Here is an 18,054-nt window from a genome sequence, read left to right as displayed (position 1 = left end):
TTCCAATGCTTCATCCAGTTTACAACTCTACTGAATGTCCCCATTTATTTCATTTTTCAGTCTGGTCTTACCATGTTGGAGTGCGCCCTGCGGGGCATTTTTTCACTGGTGTACAAATACAGAAACTTGTTGATGTGGGATGAAGCCAGCCTATCTCTGATCTCCAGCTCCTGGACTATAAACACTTGACGTGCAAGGGGGACTTCTGCCCCCTCATCTGCGTGGAGCTTTTCTATCCCTGCGGTGGAGGGAGCCAGGTACGATTCATGTTGGAAACTCACCTAGAAAAATTGAATTGTATTGACATTTGCTGGTTATGCAAACATTTAAAATCTCAGCATCTTACAAATCAAAATAGCAAAAATATACGTCAGTTCACAAAAATAATTTCTGGCTTATATAAAGCAGTCTTGATTGTCTTCCCATCTGGTGTGCTTTGACTTGGAACTAGCACTAGTCATTCAAAGGCAGCGTCTGCTATGACAGACAACAGTTGTTCTGATAGGAGAGGGAGTGAAAAGTGGATCACATTTTACCTTTCAGCCGTCTACAGCAGTCAGAACAAGAAACATTTACTAACTGTTTTTTAATGGGATACTGTACTTTGCTTTGCTAAATTACTGTTACATAGGTATATAGTTGGTAGCGTTGAATTAAAGGCATCAGCCCCATCCAGGTCAACCTATGTGTAAATGGGTGTATAAGTGTGTATGTATTTATCTCTCTACCATATTCACGAAGATGCCTGTTGGAGAGTTTTACTTTAAATTATTGACACTTCCCGCTGATGCCTCCAATTGTGGAAAGAAGTTCCACATCTTTATTTGTCTAACAGTAAGGCTGGGTTCACACTGCTGTGGTGATGAGATCGGATGTGATTCGCACCGCACTGCAGTGCAAATCACATCCGATCTCTGTGCGATGCGAGTTCAGCCATACAGATAGTATGGCTGAATTCGCATCACATCCGGCCCAAACTCGCACAGGACCCTTTTTTTGGTCCGCAGCAGAATCGGATCGCATGGTGTGAACATTCCTGTCCAAGTTTGCAGATCACACTGCGATATGCGAACTGATCTGGGGGTGTCATTAACATTTCACTGACACTCCCAGCAGTTCGCATAGGGCAGTGTTAACTGCTGCCGGGAGGCATGCGATGCGGGAACCCGCAGCAGATTCGCAGCGTTCTTGCATCGCAGCAGCGTGAACCCAGCCTAAAGGTTAAACTGCACTGCAAAATATTGATTAGCCCCGACATTATAAAGTCCAAAAAGGTAGACTAAACCAGTGCAGTGGCATTACTATAGCCAGAGTAGATCGCTAAAATGCTAAAGAGCCCAACAGCAGAGGGGGCCCAGCACTGTCTGGCTACATAGTCATTTATGCAGTTAGCAAGTGAATTTAGAAAATACATTTGAATAAAAAGAATATACAGTTTGGGAGCCTCTACACCATTTCTCAGAAAGTAAATAGTGTTTTGTATTACTAGAAGGATATGGGTTCAAGTGGAGAGGAGGGGCTGCTGTGTTGGAAATCCGCAAGTATATTGTTGGAGCATCGAAGTACAAACAAAAGCTATACTTACTGGCATTAGGGAAGTTGTAAATTGTAAAGAACAGGGAGTAATCCAGAAGGCTGCATAGAACTCTTGAGATATAACTATTTTCAACCCAGCACATTTAGTTTTTTAAACTAATCCATCCATAAAGGGAATTTTAACCCAACACAATCCTATAATCTCTCTCCAATAATTTTTCTACTCTAACAGTGATAATAATATCTAAAAATTGTGATAAAGAAAAATGAAAAATATTTTTTGATGTGTGATCACACCAAAACGTGAAAAAAAGAGTGGGCAACTGAACCCACATAAACATCTATTTAAGTTTGTGAATATATCTATATCAAACCAAAAAACACAAAAGTCCATGAAATGTCCCAAAATATAATGCTGAAAAAAGAAAAAGAAATCGTCCGCAAGGACGTCTAACGACAAAATGTATGTAGGGTGAGCTGTTGGAGGCATCGTTACCATGCTACATTGGATACATGCTTGGGGATCGTGAGAGCCGGGACAAATATATATAACCTATGCCTGTTTAACCAGTGGCGGGAGACACTTAAATGTGAGTTCTATGTGGTTTGATAAAATAAGAAACCTTTTTAAAGGTTTTTTTGCTATGCTGTGCTTGTCTTATTTTGGGTTATACTTCTCTGGAAAGATAGATATATAAAAGTGGAGGTGAGTTGGGAATGGCTATTTTTTGAATTTGCAGACCATTGCATCTTGAAAAGGAAAAAACTACCTGTTGGACGTCAAGATTAATTACAACTGAGGAAGTCTGAGATCACCAATCACGAACCTGCAGAGTATTGCACCCTGCTCAGGGAGAATGCATGTTTGCTGGTTCCTCATCATCAGCCACTAACTGCAGTGAGTGATCTTGATTATAAGCGGTGGAGGATACATTACTTGGCATGGTGTTTGTTTATATTATGAAGAATTTGCTACTTACACTTGTGGTGAACAAGTTCCAAGGTACTTTGATACACATTGTTATTTTGACACTTAATATTTTTTTCAGCATTATATTTTGGGACACTTTTGGACTTTTGTGTTTTGTTTTGATATAGATATATTCACAGACTTAACTAGACGTTTATGTGAGTTTGGTTACCCACTCTTATCACGTGTTGGTGTGGTCGCACGTCACAAAATATTTTTCATTTTTTTAATCACATTTTTTAGATATTATTATCACTGTTAAATTAGAAATTTTTGGAGAGAGATTATAGGATTGTGTTGGGTTAAAATTCCTGTTATTTTTGGATGGATTTGTTTAACCCCTGGGCACAGCTCTGTCTTTTTTCACATTTTTTTCCATGTTGAGATTGCTCAATCAGACAAACAGCAGGACAGGATTAATGCATTAGTATCACCTTGGTGCAGTCTAACCCCAATTTTTACATTTTGTTTATTTTATTCTTTAATTGTGGACTCCTATGATAATAGCTCTCAGTTTGAAGATACCTTTTGCAAACCTGATTTTCACTATTCCCAAACATAGTCACTAACCCCGTGAGCAGTGGTGGTCTTTTAATTGGTAACAAATAGGTAATCACTATAACTTAAAAAAAGGCTTAACCAGGTTAGATCATCATTTTTTTTTTATTATCACCATAAAGACCTGGGGCCCCAAGGATAACACTTACTTTGGTCAACTGGATCTCCATTAATATGTCATGAATCCTGCCACTTCCTCCTTGGGTCCTCCATGTGTTCTGTGGGCGATTGGTAACAGAAGATCGGGAAGGGGAACCACGGGCATTTGCCATGCTTGCTCTTGACCTACCAGACCCAACGAGAAAAAGCAAACAATGTAATAAAATACACTTGCACACAGATAATGGTTTCTACAACTCAGATCACTGGAAAAATTTACATTTCTATTTGGCAAGGTGGTGCAGCAAGAAATAAGACTGTAAAAATTTAAGTGGTGTTAAACCCAAAAGCAAACATTTATATTGCAGCTTACCAGTTCTAAGATGTGATGGGTTCATTCATTTTCTTTTATTTTAACCTGGTGATCCAGTCAATAAGTTTGTTGCTTTTCAAAAGAACCAGCTCTCCAGCAGAATGTATCAGTTACAGAGAAGAGACAAACCTTTTAACACTGGCATGGGTGCTTACAATGATCAGCTTTTATGTACAACCTTTATACCAAAAAGAAAAAAACTGCTTTATAAAGTATTAGCTGGAGTTTGGCTTCAATCTGTTAGTGTAGTCTTAGGCCGCGTACACACGAGAGGATTGTCCGTCCAACTTAGTCCGCTGAAACGTGTTTCAGCGGACAATCCGCTCGGTGTGTGGGCTTCAGCGGACTTTTTCAGCGGACAGTCTGGCGGACTAAGTCTTTCAGAATTTCCGTAATATTGTCCGTCCAAACTTGGTTTCAGCGGACAATCCGCTCGTGAGTAGGCTAGTTCGACGGACTAAGTATGGCGCATGCTCAGAAAGGATTTACACGGCCGAAGGTTGCATTGCAGTGTATTGGACGTCGTATTTCTAGTCCCTTCGTACGTGCCATACACGTCATCGCGCAAGCTTTCGGCGGACTGTCTGTTCATCGTGTGTGGTCAAGTCCGTTCATTCGAAAGTAGGACAGACTGTCTGTCGGATTGTCTGACGAACTTAGTTGGCCAGACAATCCGCCCGTGTGTACGCGGCCTTAGTGTTGCGTCAGTCTAAATCTGCTATTACATAAAACAATCCCCTCCCCCCAGACTGACAATGCTGCTGTCCAAAAGGTGCCCCTGTGCTCATTCTTCCAGAGGGGGCACTTTAATATAGGACTGGCCAGATCACCAGGTGAAAACAAAAAGGGAAAAAAGCAGGAGGATCGATAAGCTGCAATTTATTCAATTTTTGTTTTGGATTTATTATCGCTTTAACCACCTCAGTACAGTGCAGTTACACCCCCTTCCTGACCAGACCAATTTTCAGCTTTCAGCGCTCTCACACTTTGAATGACAATTACTCAGTCATCCAACACAGTATCCATATGAAACTTGCGTCCTTTTTTCCACACAAATAGAGCTTTCTTTTAGTGGTATTTAATCACTAGTGGGTTTTTTATTTTTTGTGCTATAAATAAAATAAAACGTAAATTTTGTGAAAAAAATGCCTTTTTCTTCGTTTCTGTCATAAATTTTTGCTAATTAGTAATTTTTCTTCATAAATTTTGGCCAAAATTTATACTGCTACATATCTTTGGTAAAAATAACCCACATTAGTGTATATTATTTGGTCTTTGTGAAAGTTATAGAGTCTACAATCTATGGTGCCAATCACTGAAAATTCATCACTTCTGATCAGGCCTTCAGTACATCAGGTGTATCTCATTTCTTGAGACTCTAACTAGTCAGGAAAGTACAAATACCCCCCAAATGACCCCTTTTTACAAAGTAGACATCCCAAGGTATTAAGTAAATAGCATGGTGAGTTTTTTTAAGTTGTCATTTTTTCCCACAATTCTTTGCAAAATGAAGATTTTTTATTTTTTTTTATTTTTTTTTACTAAATTGTCATATTATCAGGTTATTTCTCACACACAGCATATGTATACAACAAATTACCCCCCAAAATACATTCTGCTACTCTTCCCGAGTACGGCGATACCACATGTGTGAGACTTTTACACAACCTGGCCACATACAGAGCACCAACATTGATGTAGTACCTTCAGACGTTCTACGAGCAAAAATGACGCATCTCATTTCTCAACCACCTATTACACTTTTGAAGGCCCTGGAGTACCAGGACAATGGAATTTCCCATAAAATCACCCCATTTTGGAAAGCAAACACCCCAACGTATAATCTGTGAGGCATAATGAGTCTTTTGAATGGTTAATTTTTTTCCAGAAGTTTTTGGAATATGTGGAAAAAAATTAAAACGCATTTTTTTTTACACAAAATTGTCAATTTATAAGATATTTCTAACACATAGCATGTATATAGCAAAAATTACACCCCAAAATACATTCTGCTACTCCTCCCGAGTATGGCGATACCACATGTGTAGGACTTTTACACAGCCTGGCCACATAGATGGGCCAAACATTGAAGTAGTACGTTCAGGCGTTCTAGGAGCATAAATGACAAATCTTATTTCATTCCTACCCATCACACTTTTGAAGGTCCTGGACCACCAGGACAGTGAAATTACCCACAAAATGACCCCATTTTGGAAAGTAAACACCCCAACGTATATTCTATGAGACATGGGCTGCAGATAGGTACTCGGGTACTCTGATGGGCTGGAGATAGGTACTCGGGTACTCAGGTGGACTGTGACAGGTGCTCAGATGGACTGGAACAGGTACTCGGGTACTCTGATTGCCTGGTGACAGGTACTCGGGTACTCTGATGGCCTGGTGACAGGTACTCGAGTACTCTGATGGCCTGGTGACAGGTACTCGGGTACTCTGATGGCCTGGTGACAGGTACTCGGGTACTCTGATGGCCTGGTGACAGGTACTCGGGTACTCTGATGGCCTGGTGACAGGTACTCGGGTACTCTGATGGCCTGGTGACAAGTACTCAGGTACTCTGATGGCCTGGTGACAGGTACTCTGATGGTTTGGTGACTGGTATTTGGGTACTCTGAAGGGCAGTGACAGGTACTCAGATGAACTGTGACAGGTACTCGGGTACTCAGATGGGCTGTGACAGGTACTCGGTACTCTAATGGACTGTGACAGGTACTCGGTACTCTAATGGACTGTGACAGGTACTCGGTACTCTAATGGACTGTGACAGGTACTCGGTACTCTAATGGACTGTGACAGGTACTCGGTACTCTAATGGACTGTGACAGGTACTCGGGTACCCTGATGGGCCGTGACAGGTACTCGGGTACCCTGATGGGCCGTGACAGGTACTCGGGTACCCTGATGGGCTGTGACAGGTACTCGGGTACTCTGATGTGCCGTGACAAGTACTCGGGTACTCTGATGTGCCGTGACAGGTACTCGGGTACTCTGATGTGCCGTGACAGGTACTCGGGTACTCTGATGTGCCGTGACAGGTACTCGGGTACTCTGATGGGCCGGGACAGGTACTCGGGTACTCTGATGGGCCGGGACGGGTACTCGGGTACTCAGATGAACTGTGACAGGTACTCGGGTACTCAGATGGGCTGGGACAGGTACTCGGGTACTCTGATGGGCTGGGACAGGTACTCGGGTACTCTGATGGGCTGGGACAGGTACTCGGGTACTCTGATGGGCTGGGACAGGTACTCGGGTACTCTGATGGGCTGGGACAGGTACTCGGGTACTCTGATGGGCAGGGACAGGTACTCGGGTACTCTGATGGGCTGGGACAGGTACTCTGATGGGCTGGGACAGGTACTCGGGTACTCAGATGTGCCGGGACAGGTACTCGGGTACTCTGATGGGCTGGGACAGGTACTCGGGTACTCTGATGGGCTGGGACAGGTACTCAAATACTCTGATGGACTGTGACAGGTACTCTGATGGACTGTGATTGACAGGTACTATGAGGGGTGGTGACAGGTCCTCTTTATTGGGGGGGGGGGGGGGTAATCAGTATGTTTGGTGTACACTGTATGCGGTAACGAGATGTTACCGCAATCTCCTCCTCACACACGATCGGTGTGTGAGGAGGAGAACCCGGTAACATCCCTTTACCGCGGTTTGTTTACATTTTAGTGATCGGCTGTGAAAGGATCACAGCCGATCACGTGGGTAAACAGCCAGCCAATGGCTGTTTACCAGTGTCGGTGACGAGCAGTGTTCCCGGGGAACACGCCGCCACCGACGTGCACGCGCAGCGCGCTCGCGATCGCGCGCATGCGCCGTGCACGTAGGGGGTGTGACCATCTGTGATCGGCCGTGACTTCATCACGGCCGATCACGTGGTAAACAGCCATAACGAATGGCTGTTCACCCCCTTCGGTGGCGAGCGGTGTCTCCGTGACACGCCGCCACCGAAGAAACAGGGATGCGCGCGCACGATCGCGCGCATCCCTGTTTAAACGGGAGGCCGTCATATGACGGCCTCCCGCCGCAATAGCTGCGCCGCCTGGCCGTCATTTGACGGCCGGCGGTCAGGAACTAGTTAAAGTGGATGTAAACCCGATTCATGAAATTTGACCTAAGCACATACAGTATATCTGTAGTGTTTACTTATCTCTCTCCAAAGCACTAAATCTTGTGTCTTTCTGCTGTTTTGTTGCTCTATTATCAGCATGATAACTTCTGCCAAATTTTCGGTCAACCAAGATGAAACCAGCCTGAAATTTGTGTTGCTATAAATAGATTAGCAGAGAGTTTGACTTGTCACTGCACAGCTCTGCAAGTCTCTACCCATGTGGAGGGGGGGGGGAGCCTTTCCTCCAATCAGCGGTCTTGGCTGTATGCCAAGAATCCACTCCCAGTGCTGAACAGCAAGAGAAAATTTCTAACAAAATGTGCACTTTCTAAAGATTATAGCAAGCTGAAGACAGCAGATATAAATGTAAAACTTATGTAGTATTTGTTTAATCCCTGTGAATCATCTGACGCCGTTTACTTCACTGGATATAGGAGAGGGTTTACATCCATTTTAACAAATTTTCTTGCAAATTTCTTGCTGCTCCAGGGATCTGTCTATAGCTGAAGAAACAAGCTTAAGAAATGCAATATCAAGAATTCCTGCGTGGTAAAGGAATCAATTCTGGGCACATCCGTAAAACATAATAAATGTTTTAAGGTTCTGTACACACAAGGCTGTAGACTATGCAAAAACTTCTTCACACATTTAGGCCACGATGCCTATATATTTAGTAATTATCATGGAGTAAAGTCAAATGACATACAGTAGCTACAGCATTGTGGTAAACATCTTGATCATCCTTTCTTGTTAGTCATTTCTATAGAAACATCATGAGGGTGCAGGTTGGCTAATACCTTAGTCTGAATGTCTGCAATAAGAGATGGCACAAGTTTCCTCAAACAAATACGGTATTGCAGCCATACATTCGCCTTAAATTAAAAGAAGCCTGGTGTGAAAGGAATATGCAGACAGCCAATACACAGCTTTTTATAGAAATGCCAATTGCCTGGTTGTCACGCTGGGCCTCTTGCTTTGATAATTTGAATCTCTGACCTGGAACACGTATAAGAAATTTCTAGACTTCATACTTGTTCTGGGTCAGTGAAAATATTAAAGCCCTTAGGACAGCATGACCACTGCCATTATTGGAAGTAGATTAATAAGGCAGCTGCACACCCACCTGGAATATCTCTCATGACAGGTTTCCTTTACGCAGCTGACAAGTGTTTTAACACACCTGCATCCTGATTTTCCAGTTTTGGAAGGCGAATACATTAAAGCTGCAAGTTAACTGAACCAAAGAAAATTCCCAGCTCAACTCACCAGTAAGGATGAAGTTTAGGCTCCGTTAACTTGCAACAAACAACTGCCCACTGCGTCCACCTATAACTGTCCTTCACAGCAAGGAGCTCATGGAAGGGCAACGCATGTTTTTAACGCAAACTGTTAGACAGGATAGTTTGGTAGCAGATTGGCTGGCGAGTAGGGATGAGCTCGGGCGTGTTCGCATGCTCCACATGCAGAGCCCGCCAGGAAGTCGGCGCAGCGCTGCACTAATCACAGGCAGTGAGACATTGCTCGATCTCTGCTGGCGCGCATTGGGGCAATGTCTCACTGCCTGTGATTAGCGCAGCGCGGCACCGACTTCCTGGCGGGCTAATAGTTTGCGTTAAAAACATGTGTTGCCCTTCCATGTGCTCCTTGCTGTGAAGGTCAGTTATAGGCGGGCCCAGTGAAGCCTAAACTACAACTGATAGTTCAAGATTCACATGCAGCATCCTCAAGGTACCCGGATCTACTCCTTGCTTTTAAGCAGTTATAAAAAGAAGGCTTGTTTAGGTGTACAGTGGTCAAGTCCATAAATAAATGATTCTGTATTGTCCTCACCTTGGTGAATGTGCCCTGGCAGAGTTGGGCCGACTGCTGCCAAAATCCTTTCCCCCATACAAGTGCCACACCACAGAGATCTCTCTCAGAACTATACGAGTTTCTGGTACAGGAAATTTAGCTGGAGGTTTTAGCAAGTCAGTGCTGCCAATAGGTCTAGAAAAATGTCCATCCTTCACCCAAATTGGGCTGTCCACTAGTTTTCTTACCACCGGCTCTCCATCTTTTGGCTGAAAGGTAGAATACAACAGTATGCAATCAAAACACAAATTTTTTTATCCAGAGAAAGACACGTTCTGTAACCAATATGGGCACTACTGCATACTGAAGTATTAGATGGTTTTCTATGCAAGCATGCTTCAATTAGCCTCTGACCACAACATCTTTGGAGACTAGTATGCTCAGCTTTGTCAAGTATGAAACAAAAGTGTATGTTAAAGACAAAGGGAGTACTCTTAGCACAGGCTTATCAAAATGAGCAAATAACAGACAGGAGTTTTGTGTCCCAAAACGTGTGGACAAAAAACATTGTTATTAAGGTCACTGTGACCCGTTATAATTTGGAGCACCGTTCAAAATGGCAGACATTACCGCTCTGGTGATCCACTACTCAGAAGGGTGCTAGGGTATGGGATACTCATTCAGAAAGCATGCTATCAATGGAGAGTGAGAGGGCAGCACAACCTCAGCTCAATGTGAAATAATCCGCTTTGCTTCTATGCATTTCGCCCTTCCCTTGAGGCTTCATAACTAAGCTTGGGGGGGGGGGGGGGGTGAAATGGAGAGTGGCCTAGGAGAAGACAAAGCTTAGGCAGCTTCTCACTACTATTTCATATTGAGCTGAGGTTGTGCGGCATCTTCACACTACATGATTATTAGGGAGAACCATAGAAGCAAAGCGGATGATCAAATCCATGAGATGCTGTGGAGAAATTAGTGAAAGGTCCTCTCATAGAAGATCAAGAGAAAAGTGGGAGAAGCACCAACAGGAAGTTAGAAGAAAAATCCCCTCCAAAGCTGGCCATACACTGTCCAAATTCCAGTCAGTTTCTGAGGAACCAGACAAAATTTGCTTGGTGAGTAATTCTCTGGTTGAAAAATCAAAAGGGGGGGGGGGGGGGGATGCTGTACAGGTATTTTGACAGCCAGTGGAGCACAAAAGAAAGAGTTGGAAAGCAATATACCAATATTATCAGGCATATGAATTCTGGTCTGCTCAATGAATTTAAACAAAAACTAATACCTACCGGCACTCCAATTCCAGGTGCATCAAGAATACAGAAATCATCTGTGTCTGTCAACTCACTGTCCCCACTTGTGTCAGATCCTACAAGACTTTCCTGTGAAATCCGTGAATCAGGGGGTGGGGGAGATGGGGCAATGGTCTCCGTTCTGGTTTCTAATGCAGCTTCCTCAGGGAAGAGGTATACAGACACTGGGGAATTCTGACGAAGAAAAGGTTCACCTTAAATAAAAAAAATAAAAAATGTATGTAATATATCAGACAAAGAAATCTTTATTCTCTGTATGGGAAGTGGGAAGTAGTTACAGCTGGTAACATACCTGATTCTGAATGCTCTCGGCCATTCCTTCCTGTATCTATAAGAGCATCAGTTAGGTCTCCCTGGTTGATCTGAGCAGTCTCTGCAGGCAAGCATGGAGGTAGTGAGGATGGACCTTCTGGAGGCTGTAACAAAGAAGAAAAAAAAAGAAACACAAAAATATATTTTATATATATATTTTATATATATATATATATATATATATATATATATACACAGGTCCTTCTCAAAAAATTAGCATATTGTGATAAAGTTCATTATTTTCTGTAATGTACTGATAAACATTAGACTTTCATATATTTTAGATTCATTACACACAACTGAAGTAGTTCAAGCCTTTTCTTGTTTTAATATTGATGATTTTGGCATACAGCTCATGAAAACCCAAAATTCCTATCTCAAAAAATCAGCATATCTCATCCGACCAATAAAAGAAAAGTGTTTTTAATACAAAAAAAGTCAACCTTCAAATAATTATGTTCAGTTATGCACTCAATACTTGGTCGGGAATCCTTTTGCAGAAATGACTGCTTCAATGCGGCGTGGCATGGAGGCAACCAGCCTGTGGCACTGCTGAGGTATTATGGAGGCCCAGGATGCTTCGATAGCGGCTCATCCAGAGTGTTGGGTCTTGCGTCTCTCAACTTTCTCTTCCCAATATCCCACAGATTCTCTATGGGGTTCAGGCCAGGAGAGTTGGCAGGCCAATTGAGCACAGTAATACCATGGTCAGTAAACCATTTACCAGTGGTTTTGGCACTGTGAGCAGGTGCCAGGTCGTGCTGAAAAATGAAATCTTCATCTCCATAAAGCCTTTCAGCAGATGGAAGCATGAAGTGCTCCAAAATCTCCTGATAGCTAGCTACATTGACCCTGCCCTTGATAAAATACAGAGGACCAACACCAGCAGCTGACATGGCACCCCAGACCATCACTGACTGTGGGTACTTGACACTGGACCTCAGGCATTTTGGCATTTCCCTCTCCCCAGTCTTCCTCCAGACTCTGGCACCTTGATTTCCGAATGACATGCAAAATTTGCTTTCATCCAAAAAAGTACTTTGGACCACTGAGCAACAGTCCAGTGCTGCTTCTCTGTAGCCCAGGTCAGGCGCTTCTGCCGCTGTTTCTGGTTCAAAAGTGGCTTGACCTGGGGAATGCGGCACCTGTAGCCCATTTCCTGCACACGCCTGTTCACGGTGGCTCTGGATGTTTCTACTCCAGACTCAGTCCACTGCTTCCGCAGGTCCTCCAAGGTCTGGAATCGGTCCTTCTCCACAATCTTCTTCAGGGTCCGGTCACCTCTTCTCGTTGTGCAGCGTTTTCTGCCACACTTTTTCCTTCCCACAGACTTCCCACTGAGGTGCCTTGATACAGCACTCTGGGAACAGCCTATTCGTTCAGAAATTTCTTTGTGTCTTACCCTCTTGCTTGAGGGTGTCAATGATGGCCTTCTGGACAGCAGTCAGGTCGGCAGTCTTACCCATGATTGCGGTTTTGAGTAATGAACCAGGCTGGGAGTTTTTAAAAGCCTCAGGAATCTTTTGCAGGTGTTTAGAGTTAATTAGTTGATTCAGATGATTAGGTTAATAGCTTGTTTAGAGAAACTTTTCATGATATGCTCATTTTTTGAGATAGGAATTTTGGGTTTTCATGAGCTGTATGCCAAAATCATCAATATTAAAACAAGAAAAGGCTTGAACTACTTCAGTTGTGTGTAATGAATCTAAAATATATGAAAGTCTAATGTTTATCAGTACATTACAGAAAATAATGAACTTTATCACAATATGCTAATTTTTTGAGAAGGACCTGTGTGTATATATATATATATATATATATATATATATATATATATATATATATATATACACACATACACACACAATATATATATACAGTACTGTGCAAAAGTTTTAGTCAGGTGTGAGGAAATGCTGTAAAGTGCTTGAACCACAGTGTTGCAATCGCAGCAGCTGCGGGAAGTCATTATTCTCTATAGCAGTCATTGGTTATATCCACACAACACGCTGGATAGTGGGCAGAATGTGGTTTCCATCCTGCTACCTGCAGGGCAAACCATTAGGAAAACATCATTTGTGAGGTCAGAGCACACTGGTTCACACTGACATCTGCGAACCGCTGGGGGGGTCAATGCAAAGTTAATGACATCCTCAAATTGGTTCGCAGATCGCAGTGCGAACAGTGAAATGGTGCAGGAATCAGATCGCATAGGTGTGAACACCCATGCAATCAGATTCCAGTGCAGACCAAAAAAAGGGTCCTGCACCATTTTGGTGCGACTGCGTTGCGATTTCAGCCATGCAGCTTGCATTGCTGAATTTGCATTGCACAGATATCGCATGTGATCTGCACAGCAATGCGGTACGAATCACACGCAATGTGTCTGATCGCACAAGTGTGAACCCAGCCTGTATATACAGTATCTCACAAAAGTGAGTACACCCCTCACATTTTTGTAAATATTTTATTCTATCTTTTCATGTGACAACACTGAAGAAATGACACTTTGCTACAATGTAAAGTAGTGAGTGTACGGCTTGTATAACAGTGTAAATTTTCTGTCCCCTAAAAATAAATCAACACACAGCCATTAATGTCTAAATCGCTGGCAACAAAAGTGAGTACACCCCTAAGTGAAAATGTCCAAATTGAGCCCAAAGTGTCAATATTTTGTGTGGCCACCATTATTTTTTGGGCATGGCGTTCAACAGAGTTTCACAGGTTGCCACTGGAGTTCTCTTCCACTTCTCCATTATGACATCACAGAGCTGGAGGATGTTTGAGACTTTGCACTCCTCCAACTTCCGTTTTAGGATGCCCCACAGATGCTCAGTAGGGTTTAGTTCTGGAGAAATGGTTGTTCAGTCCATCACCTTTACTCTCAGCTTCTTTAGCAAGGCAGTGGTCGTCTTGGAGGCGTGTTTGGGGTCATCATCTTGGAATACTGCCCTGTGGCCCAGTCTCCAAAGGGAGGGAATCATGCTCTGCTTCAGTATGTCACAGTAAATTCTGTCATTCATGGTTCCCTCAATGAACTGTAGCTCCCCAGTGCCGGCAGCACTCATGCAGCCCCAAACCATGACACTCCCACCACCATGCTTGACTGTAGGCAAGACACACTTGTCTTTGTACTCCTCCCCTGGTTGCCACCACACATGCTTGACACCATCTGAACAAAATAAGTGTAAGGTCTCATCAGTCCACAGGATGTGGTTTCAGTTATCCATGCTCTTAGTCTGCTTGTCTTTCGCAAACTGTTTGCGGGCTTTCTTGTGCATCATCCTTAGAAGAGGCTTCTTCTGGGACAACAGCCATGCAGACCAATTTGATGCAATGTGCGCCGTATGGTCTGAGCACCGACATACTGAGCCCAGCTCCCCCTCCCCTTTAACCTCTGCAGCAATGCTGGCAGCACTCATAAGTCTATTTCCCAAAGACAACCTCCGGATATGACGCTGAGCATGTGGACTCAACTTTTTTGGTTGACCATGGCAAGGCCTGTTCTGAGTGGAACCTGTCCTGTTAAACCGCTGTATGGTCTTGGTCACTGTGCTGCAGCTCAGTTTCAGGGTCTTCAATCTTCTTATAGCCTAGCCCTGTCTAACACAGCCCTGTCAGATGGATAAGCTCCCCTCTCTGTCACTCTCAGCATGCTCCTTGTATTACAGCACTCTGGCTCCTTGTCCTGCACAACTAATGAACTCCTTCTGCTTTTCCCTCAGTCTAAGCTCGGCTGTACACGAACAGCAAGAGCAGAATATTAAGTCAGATTCACATATTTACACTGCTTGCATTTTAATTGTAATAAGGAAGACAGAACTACATTAATTTGCATGTTAAATCTCTGCCTGTAGTTCAGGTTTAAAGCAGAACTCTAGAATTTACATGAAAAAAACAAAAACAAATGCATACCTTTTTTCTGCAGTCTTCTAGAAAGTCTGATGATTTCATCAGTGCTTTCTTTTATTCCTCCAATGGCATTGGGGCAGCCATTTTTCCCTGACTGAGTGGCACTCACATAATGATGTATGAGTGCTACTCAGTCATGGAGAATCCACAATGGGCTCACAGGAAAGAAGCAGAATGACATGATGCTCATTCTGCTCATAGTCGAGCGCTGGAGTGTTGAGTGGGTATGAAGTAATTGGGAATACATTTTTTTAACGAAGAATAACGGGTATAGGGTGTATAAAAGGCACTTTGTTTTATAATATTTCTTCATATAAACATGCATTTTATATTTAGTGGCTCTTTAAAACTGGAAACAAAAGTTGCCTTGCAGTTAAGGTCACACATTGTTAGTTATTCCATTTATCAGGAATTTCCTCCACCAGTGAAAAATATCAACCTCCCTTATCTATTCCAAGGGGACCTTTTTATTTTCCGTTTTCAGTCTGCACTTCCTCAAAATCAAAATTAGAACGAGAAGTTCTACTACCTAAAAAAATCAGGAAGAAACGCAAACACATGAATTACCATTTAAAGTAGAAATATAGGCAAAACTTTTTTTCTCATTTTGGATAGAGTAAGGAGGGTTATCCCCTGTCAGATTTTATTCCACCATCTGTGTTCCATTGTTGAGATTTCCCTTCACTTCCTTCCCATAGCCAAACAGGAAGTGAGAGGAATTCCCTGCAAATTAAGGGAATTCCTTTGGACCCCCAGGCCACCAGAACCAGTGTCCACACTGGAAGATTTCCCCTCTATTACTTTTCTGGGGACAACCAAAAATTAGTGATTTCCTTTTACTTTATCAATGATAATAGTAAACAGGACAAATAGAGAGCGTCAATCGCCTTAACAGGGGTACAGACCACAATTAAAACTGACAGGTGTTCTAATCCATCTCGACTATGTCTAAAACAAAAAAAGTTTAGTTATACCTTAAGACTGCAAGATGCCAAAAAAATAGACTTAAAATCAAGAAAAATTTTATATTTGTAAAATATAGGCTTAATTCCTGGATGTCAGTTAATTTGTAATGCCATACATGTCAAGGCAGACCCGGGTCCTCAAATTCCAATGTAGCTGCAGCACAGCTTAGTCAAAAATCCCCTTTCAGCCTGCTGACTGGAGAAGGACCTGCAGCAAACGATGGAGTTCCCTCTCTGCTCACTCCTCTGATCAGCACATGTGCTCTACAACACAGCCTGACTGGCTCAGAGTAATGACCCACCTTTTCTCACTCTGTATGCTGCTGAACAGGGAATTACAGGAAGTTATGAAAAGTTTAGGTATTTAAAGTGACACTAAACTCTGGTTAAAAAACAAAACAAAACAAAAAAACATTACAATAGGGATGTCCCAAACTACTGAAAATGAAGAGAGCAAAGGTCCAAACCACTGAACTAGAACAGGTTAGAAACCTCACTCAGCAACCTACCAAATATGCTGACCAAAAGGTGACATCCGGAGTGGTTGGAACATCCATGTGGTAAGACTTTGTAAAAGTATGCACCGAAGACCATCAAGAGATGGTAGATATGGACGCTTTGTGACCCCTCCTTGGGCCTTCAGGAAGGACAAACAGGGAAACAGACTGACACATTTCAGTAATAGACATCAGGAAAAACCTCATATTATGGACCACATTCAAGGTTTAAAGGAGCCTTATCCTCCGGCATCTGAGACCTCGGACAAAACGAAAATAAACACAATGTCTTAGTTCAGATAATGAAAAGAAACCACCTTGGGTAAAAAGGACAGCTAAGGCTGTAAAATCACCTAGTCATGGTGAAATACTAGGGATGGTACTTTACAGGAGATGCAACCAAAAAAATACCCCAGAAGGAATGAATGGAATATCTCGGATGGCATCAAACTGACAAATCTTAAATACAGAAAGTATGTTAGTAACCAGTAAAACGGTATGCATGACACGTTTCACAAAGGTAAATACCAAGGGATGTAAAGCAATAGGTCTCAAAGAGAATCGCCAAGGACAAAATCTGACTCTTGACTGTACTCAAGGCCAGTCTCAGAATAACTTCAGACAGGAGAAAAACCAGGATGCGACCCACGCCATACTTGGCATGAAATCCCCTAACCTCACGCCAAACAAAATAAGCTTTGCGAGTCCTGTGGTATATCAGAGACTCCCTTGCCACAAAGGGAATCTCTGAGGAAAGTGCTCTGGAGGAAAGAGATACCAGATAGGTAAAGGGAGTCAGAGCTGCATGGAACGTGCTGACCTTAAGGGATTATATTGCACTGGGGGTTGCGCCTAGGTTCTTCTCTACCTGAATAAGGTATGTGGAAGCCCTTTCATCCTATAACCCTTCACTCTTTGCCATCAATAAGACAGGGCTTGCTTACTCGTATATAGGGATGCTTGCTGTCGAAGTCAGTTGAGAGGGCACTTACCCAAGAAAAAGCTGTGTGCTGGTTACCCCAGATTTCCTCTAAATCTGCCACTGCCCTTCACCCCCACAAGGAAAAGTGGAGAGGCCTCTCACTACTTCCAACCTGTAGTCCCACAAGGTATGTTCTGCTGAGAGCCAATGCTGTGCTGCAACATGTATTCCAATCGATTGTACTGCCCCAGAACCTGTACTTATGGAGTATAGGTGGAGTAAAGATAGCCGCCATCAGGGTGCTTTGCCCCACTCATGTCACTGCCATACTGCTCATGTATGCACGACCCAGTTTGTTGAATGCAGGGGGCAGAGAAAAACTCTGCACCTCCTACATTTGGCACCCAGAGATTTTCAGACCACCCCTAAGCACTGCTACGCTACTGCTCTGGAAGCTATAGTGGTAGAAAGTAGACATAAGACATATTTACAGTATCTGACAAAAGTGAGTACACCCCTCACATTTTTGTAAATATTTTATTATATCTTTTCTTGTAAGGGCCGGTTCACACAGCGAGGCGCGGCGAGGCGTCTCCGACTTGCCTCGCCGCGACCTGCGGGGACCTCAGCGGCGACTTGCAGAGGACTTCTGTATAGAAGTCAATGCA

At 43.2% G+C, this 18,054-nt stretch overlaps 1 protein-coding gene across 1 annotated transcript in view; it reads right to left on the bottom strand.

Moving 5' to 3' along the window:
• Window positions 1–18,054, bottom strand: part of ATG2A (autophagy related 2A) — a 209,251-nt gene that overhangs the window by 40,980 nt on the left and 150,217 nt on the right. The window contains exons 29-33 of the mRNA XM_077459540.1: window positions 11,071–11,194; window positions 10,755–10,972; window positions 9,508–9,737; window positions 3,214–3,349; window positions 72–281 (exon numbers count right to left, since the gene is read on the bottom strand). Coding sequence (XP_077315666.1) covers window positions 72–281; window positions 3,214–3,349; window positions 9,508–9,737; window positions 10,755–10,972; window positions 11,071–11,194 — 918 coding nt within the window. The remainder of the gene's footprint in view (window positions 1–71; window positions 282–3,213; window positions 3,350–9,507; window positions 9,738–10,754; window positions 10,973–11,070; window positions 11,195–18,054) is intronic.

This window comes from Lithobates pipiens, unplaced genomic scaffold (assembly GCF_037356315.1).
Source record: "Lithobates pipiens isolate NorthernLeopardFrog02 unplaced genomic scaffold, aLitPip1_a1.2 Scaffold_10, whole genome shotgun sequence".
NCBI classification, from domain to species: domain Eukaryota; kingdom Metazoa; phylum Chordata; class Amphibia; order Anura; family Ranidae; genus Lithobates; species Lithobates pipiens.
This window is presented reverse-complemented; position numbering and strand designations above follow the sequence as displayed.